This window comes from Nicotiana sylvestris, chromosome 2 (assembly GCF_000393655.2).
Source record: "Nicotiana sylvestris chromosome 2, ASM39365v2, whole genome shotgun sequence".
Classification (NCBI taxonomy): Eukaryota; Viridiplantae; Streptophyta; class Magnoliopsida; order Solanales; family Solanaceae; genus Nicotiana; species Nicotiana sylvestris.
Window position 1 is genome coordinate 209,697,306 of NC_091058.1, and position 7,359 is coordinate 209,704,664.

Here is a 7,359-nt window from a genome sequence, read left to right on the forward strand (position 1 = left end):
CATGAAAAAATTGAAAATATTTTTCGAAAAATACTTTCCTTCATACCAAACACGCCCTTAGAATCCATTTGTATTAATGATATATTATGTATTAATATCTTATTCTGATAAATGCAAAATACCTTCTGAATTAAAGTTTGTGCTAAATAATTATTAGAACCAGATTGTCTGTTTATGAGAAAGGTGACTCAAAATCAACTCTTTAAGAGACAGAAGTTGTGTGACAACAATTTTTGGTGGGTTGGTTGCTGGCGCGATGATCCGTTAATCTTGAATCCTCTATAGGAATTCATCGCTATTCTTTTCCTCTACCGGTAAAGGTTCATCCCGAGTCACAAGATCAATTTTTTTAAAAAAAAATTATTTTTTCTTTGAGAACACAAACTTTAGTATGAACTTATGCAAAATGTGTGGCTATTTGGCATGAAAAGTGGTGATTAAATATGAAACAAAATCTAATTTGTGTTAAGAAACATAACAAATCAATAAATAGTGACCCAATCATCCAAAACCAACTTCATTTTCTATTTTCTCTATCACCCTAATTCTGATTTCATTTGCTAAACAACACGTTGTCATCTGTACATCTGCTAATCCCCACAACAAGCAACTCATATTGAAGTCTTCACGGAAACAGCCTCTCTACCTTCACAAGGCGGGGTAAGGTCTGCGTACACACTACCCTCCCCACACCCCACACTGTGAGAAACTGAGAATACACTGGGTATGTTGTTGTCATTGTTGTAAGCAACTCATATTGAAATATCCACCCGGTCTACGGAATCAAGAGTTGAACAATCTGGGGATTTCAAAAGTGACCTCAAGCGCCCACCGTTGGAAGTTGCTTTGGACTGAGCTACTAGGTAATTGAGCCATAGAACAAGCTCAAGGATATAAGCCTCTGATTTCTGCTTGTCAGCATGGTGTAGTGTCTCAATTTGGATGACATCCGCTGATACAATCGACTTACGATTTGATTCAGACCTGAACGCATGAAATGTCTTTTCTCTGAATCATAGTATAGTGTAGTGCTCATATTTGTTTAAGGTGAATAAAACAATGGCATAGAGGCCATTAGGGGAAACTTACCCGGCATTAGCCCATTCTCCAACCCAACCAAAACCATGGTGAGCTCTGTTTCAGATTATTAAAAAACAAGATGATGAACTATCAAAAATTGCAAAGAAATTAGACATCAGTAATCAGTTGAGCTGTTTCGAGTCCATACTTGGCAGTAATCGTTGCAACAGGAACTAGCCACTGTAGTGTTTTCTCCATTTCAGCTTTAATTTCAGTAACAGTGAGCTGCAGATAGTAGAGGAAAGAAAAACACGAGCAAAAAGAAGAGACATGATGATGATCTAAAGTAGGAAAATATAAATCGTGCAGAATTTCACTAGACAATGAAACACGCTTAAAATCCGCTTGTTAAGATTAAATTAATCTTGCCCGTTACTAGTACCAAACTGATGCTTCTTGGTAATAAGAAATGAGAGGGCACCTGCTCTTTGACATGAAAAGATTGTATTTTGGATCGCAAAGAAAATTTTATATTGGGCGGAAGATTCTGATATAGCATATCTCGCGCATTTAGAGGCATAGAGCTTGACCGGGCTACCTGATCACAATAATTATTGAGTCAACAAGATGCAAAGATCACAAATCGGAACACTTTTCTTGCTTATGATTGACGAAAAATGGAAGAATGTTCTTACAATTGAATCAATCTGGAGAATGACATTAGCATAATGTAGATCAAGACCAGCAGGCCCTAATCTTGGCTTACTACCCAGAAATTGCTTTTTCTCACTATCTGGATCTGCATGTCACAGTTATCTCAATCAGAAATTATTAAGTAGAGGATTATTATTTATTTTGTTTACTTACATTTTTGGCACTTTTTTGTTTTAACTTTTCATTTATCTATGGGGCAAACAAAAGTGTCCAATTGTTTTGAATAATAAGATAGAAATGGAAAAGGACAAATACAGCGGAAGATAATGTCTCTGGTTTATTCTACTTTTATACGTGTTTCAGTTTATTGGAAGAATCCACAGGCAAGAAAGATGTGGCAGAAGATAATATTAGAGCAAGAAGATATTATTCTGATTCCAGCCTCCTCTATATACAGATACATGCTCAATTACTCAGGGCACAAAAGTCCCAAAACATTCCAGCGGACTGGTAATATTTAAACTAGAGATATTCAAATGAATTCTGGCCTTGAGGATTTTGAAAACGATCTTCCTTGTCTCTCTAATTCAGTTATAAGTTCTTTAATTATTACGTCATTTACCTTGAACGAAACTTTAAATTAGGAGTCATAGGACTTAACCCAAGATGGGAGGCATAGTGACAGCAGAAAGGTTCAGAAACGAGGGATAACTGCACGACGGAATGCACCTAGAGGTGAAAGAGTGATTCATAACTGTACGATATGTAGATGATAAAGTGCTTGAATGATGGTTATTAGAGTAGAAATGGGGTATTTTCTTAATTTTTTAACCTAATCTTTTCTTGGAACACTGAAAGGACAGCAGCGTTGAAGGAAAGAGAAATGCAACCAGACTGACATGGACCAAAGCAATAATCTTTCACTTGTGCAATTTACGATATCAAAAGAAAAAAATTGGGAAAAAATTTCAGATGTAACAGCTATCGAGAATGAGCCAGTACATACCCGGGTTGCCAAAAATATTATCTATCTCCCTGTTGAGAAAGAGGGCAATATCCACTAGCTTATCCATGACCTGTTTCCATAATCAAAAGGGTCTTAATACATCCTCAAAGTACAATATGTTCAAAATTGAAGAGATTAAAACACTAAAACTTGATCCCAACAGTTTGTCAGCAAAATCAAATAAATGATACTCCATATGTTATTAATTTGGATGGTCTCAAATGATTAAGCTGAAAAATAAAGGCTGAAATGGTACCTCATCCAAACATCTGGACCACAGTGACTTTTTCTTTAAGTTTTTTACTATTTTCTTCTGGATTTTCAACTCAGCAGCTAAAATTGTAAGACCATTACCTGCGGAAAAATGCAAAAGAGCAAAAGAAATAAAATGATCCAAAATATTATTATTATCATCAACATATCCCTTTTTCTAACACTTGAATGAGCAGCCAAATTATTTAAGATGGTTTTCTTCAATTTCGTTTTTACATAGAGACTAAAGCTTTAAAATGTACTATTAGCATGCAACTCGACAGCAAGAATAAACCATAAAAGCATAATTTCTTAAACTGTTCTATTTCTGGTGATTCATCACTTCAGAAGCAAACAACACTGCAATTTAAGAAATTCAAAAGCACCTAATATGCCTAGGAAGCAATGAATATCAACAAAAGTAGTGCTGAGAGCTTGATAAGAATAGAATAGAAATGCCGAACTGAAGAGATGAATATGATTGGTTGGGCACCTTTTTGACTGGCATTTGATTTACCATCTTCTAGACGCTTGTGCTGATAATCTTGCTCAATTTTATCCAGAGTATGCAACTCATGGTATAACTCCTGTCATCAGAGAGAGTGAGTTCCTACTTTAATCTTCAGATCACAAAATAGGTTTACCACTTGTAAGACTTTCTTTTTCTAGCTCGGTTAAAAAATCTTATGATGTTAACTTTGGTACTTGAAAAGGCATGCCAACACAAGGATATAGCCAATAACCCACTTTTACATGGTTGAGACCAATTGATAACAGCATTATGCATAATGATCAGGTGAAGAAACATAACTTTGGCAGATCAACTACTTCCTCAACCATTCTCCCTTTTTTCGTTTGTGATCTTTAAGGAAATTCATGTACAATAAACCATGTTCAGAATTATTAGTAACTAAATTTGTTGTTTACTGCCTGATCTCAAATATATTCTCAACTGCAAACCAAAGTCAACATTGCTTCTTGGACCTAATCCTCCATGTTGATGATGACTAAGGTTGAGAGTAGTTTACCACAAACTAGTCACACTAATCCAAAGTCAACAACGGGCTGTGTTTGTGTGTGTGCGCGCGCTTTGTGAAAAAAAGGAAATCATAAAATTAAAGACAACTCAATTTACACGATAACGTGTAAAATTTGTCTCTTGCCGATTGCTTTTTAATTTAACTTTTTATTAAAATAAATCTTAGTAAATAATTTTAAAATTACAAAGCTCTAATGATACTAGAACTTTATAATTCTGACTTTATGGCAGCGCGATAATACTAACAGCTGTATACTGAACCAGGGTTATCAGTTGCTGCATCATCAGTTCAGCTTCTTCCCTCAATTGTTTCTGGGGGGTAGGTTCTCTCCTATATCTGAAAATATTAAAGTGTAGCGTCAGTAAAATCTTCAATATATTGTAATTTATCAGGAAAGGTAAGAATCCTGCATATTACTTCTCAAAAAAGCGGTCCAAGTTGTGCCACTGTGGATCTTTACATTGATTTCCAAACCGAACTACTTCTCCAGTAAAAATCTGTAGCTCTTTCCTGAGATGCACGCCATATTAGTAATTCTTTTACTTGGAAAAATGAACATGATAAGCAACTCCTTCAAAGAAGGATTACTAAGAATAAAATTACACTAAGAATAAAATTACACTACAGCTACTCTCTCCATTACTAACCTCTTATCATCAGCAACTATACTAAGAAGTTCATCCATGTCATTTGATACTAACAGCTGCACACCTTCCGAAGGTAGCACCACGTCATTCAATTGTCGAATGCTTCTTCTTGAAAGTGAATGCATAAGAGTAGAACATTTAACGATTGTGTTTGCAACCTCAAATGACAAAATAGATAGTTCATTCCCTTTGCTTGTCGCACCATAAACAAATCCACTGCTTAAATTCAAATTAGTCATGCTGCTCCCAATTATGTCCAATGCTTCCACAGTCCTCACGAGTCCAGCACTTCCAGCTCTACCTAGACGAGAACTTACTTCTGCAACCTACAACATTTAGGAGCCTGCATGTTATATCGAGCATTACAAAACAGTTGGCAAACATAAATTTTCAGGAACACATTTATCAATTAGGAATCCACCTCTGCTTTTACTTCTTGTAAACAGTCAAGTTCTCCTTTAATAAGCTGATAACTAGTAATTACCATTCAAATACTTGTCTAAACAAGTTTTTTGTGGAACGGTTAGATAAAGATCCTAGTAAATGAGAACAATGGGAATTATCCAGATCTAGTTTCCAACATTTAACTGGTTCTCTAGTTCTCCACAGACTATCCTCACAACATCTCGGCTAACCAAAGTTCAACTGAATCCCCCCTTTTCACCAAACAAACAAGACCTCCACAAATTTCTAGTTGAGTAACAATATTTTGCTTTTACATATAATACAACTACAACAACTACGCCTCAGTCCCAAACAAGTTGGGGTAGGCGATATGACATTCCTTTCATTAAGCTCAACTCATATCATCATCATTACCAAAATAGAATAAAAGTGCAAGTAAGAAAAGATAAATATATACAAATAATAGTGATAGTATTAATAATAATAACAATGCTAGAAGTTCTCTACCAAGTTTAAAACCTATTCCCAACTACTAGGTATCACCTATATGGATTTTCCTCTTCCATTGTGCCCTAGCAATGATTCAAAGGATTTGAAGGTCTTTCGAGACAACTTCCTTTTACGTATAATAGTGAGAGAAAATCTACTGAAGCATAGTTATAGATCTTTATCAACCTTTGCAACCCTCCTTGGTTTAGGTTTTCGTGAAGAGCTCCCGTGAAACCTCGGGATACCATCATAAAACTCTTCCTCACTGCTCGAATAGCCACCGAACCTAGACTGCATCCTCTGTTGTGTGCCAGGCTCCTGATTCTCTTTGTCCTTGCTCTCCTGTGATTGTGGTGGAGTTAGCATCTTACTCTGCTTCTGCAACTCATGTTGCTGTTGTTGGTGTTGCCTCTCATAGGGATATCCTTTCACGCCACTCTGGGAGTAAGGATTCACTAACTTACTTTTGGCGCTTTGATTCTTAGAAGAACTTCCTCCCATTGTGATGAAAACAACAAACTCTTACCCCCACAAGCTATGCAATAGCTGAACATAAACAAATTGAAAAAACGTCATAGTTCAATCAAAACACAGAAAGCATTTTGGGAAATATACGGTTCCTTGTCCCTACGAATAACCCCATTTCAAAGTACAAACAAAAACACCCAACTGCCAAAAAAGGTCTAAAAATTTTTGAGACCAGAGGAAAAGAGAAACTTATCAAAAGCAGAAGAACAAAAATGTTTTGGGTTTAAAGTATTCGAAATAAAAGAATTAAAATAGTGATTGAGCAAAAATACCAAGAATTATGCAAGGGTAGGTACTTAGGCAGCAACAGAGGTGGATGGGGCTTTGAGTTACCGGGTTCATATTTTTGATGCAGAGTATAAATTTATAGGCAAAGATCCACTAAAACTGCAATAAATATTAGATATGAATCCATAATTTAAAACTATAACGGATTCAATGGTAAGAACCTATAGGTTGAACCCACTGAGCTTAAATCCTGGATTCACCGCAAAAATTGATAAAAATATCAACTTTCCTCAACACTCTTACACCCCTTTGAATTATGCTACCCATAAACAAAACCCCAGTTCAAATTCATATAAAATATCAAAACTTGAATATTTAAACAAAAATGGAAAGTAGCATAAGCTGAAGAAACAGAGAGGTTACTGAGTTTTGCGCTTTAACAGGAAATACTAAAAGTTGGGAAATAACAGACCAAGAATTCAAGACCGTTTTGACTATTTCTAGCGAAGCTAAACCCCCATTTCAGCAAAAATCATAAAAATCAAAACTTGAGAATAAAAGTAAAGGAAAACTCACACAGAGATGATGTTTTTGACAAAATAGAAGTGAAATAATTCCAATAATCAGGTAGGAGTAGAACAAAAAAATAACAATAATTATGTAGGAGAACATATTTTTGTGAATGTGCCAGCCAAGGGAACAAAAGTCGCCAGAGTTGAGAAGCCAACGACTGCTCTGTTATCTCATACCAAACCGGCTTTGACTTTGAAATAGTCAAATTTCAAAGAGTTTTAAAACGTTTCTTTATGGTCCGACTGAATTGACGCTTTTGCCCCTAACTAAAATAAGAAACATAAACGATTCGTGAATCTCGAGCCTTTACCTTCATAAAATACAACAACAACAACAACAACCCAATATAATCTCACTTAGTGGGGTCTAGGAAGGGTAGTGTGTACGCAGACCTTACCCCTACCCTGGGGTAGAGAGGCTGTTTCCAAATAGACTCTCGGCATCCTTCCCTCCAAGAACTTCCCACCTTGCTCTTGGATAGACTCGAACTCACAACCTCTTGGTTGGAAGTGGAGGT

General features: G+C 35.9%; 1 protein-coding gene across 1 annotated transcript; it reads right to left on the reverse strand.

The window, feature by feature from the left end:
- Nucleotides 1-417: 417 nt before the first annotated feature.
- Nucleotides 418-7,020, reverse strand: LOC104216777 (protein PSK SIMULATOR 1-like). The gene is made up of 13 exons (XM_009766905.2): nucleotides 6,846-7,020; nucleotides 5,700-6,059; nucleotides 4,620-4,945; nucleotides 4,390-4,482; nucleotides 4,218-4,308; nucleotides 3,426-3,519; nucleotides 2,937-3,034; nucleotides 2,681-2,750; nucleotides 1,716-1,819; nucleotides 1,502-1,618; nucleotides 1,229-1,305; nucleotides 1,090-1,134; nucleotides 418-984 (listed from the first exon to the last, which is right to left on the reverse strand). The coding sequence occupies exons 2-13, from the start codon at nucleotides 6,012-6,014 to the stop codon at nucleotides 753-755; spliced, it is 1,662 nt and encodes a 553-aa protein (XP_009765207.1). The 5' UTR covers nucleotides 6,015-6,059; nucleotides 6,846-7,020; the 3' UTR covers nucleotides 418-752.
- Between the last annotated feature and the right edge of the window lie 339 nt (nucleotides 7,021-7,359).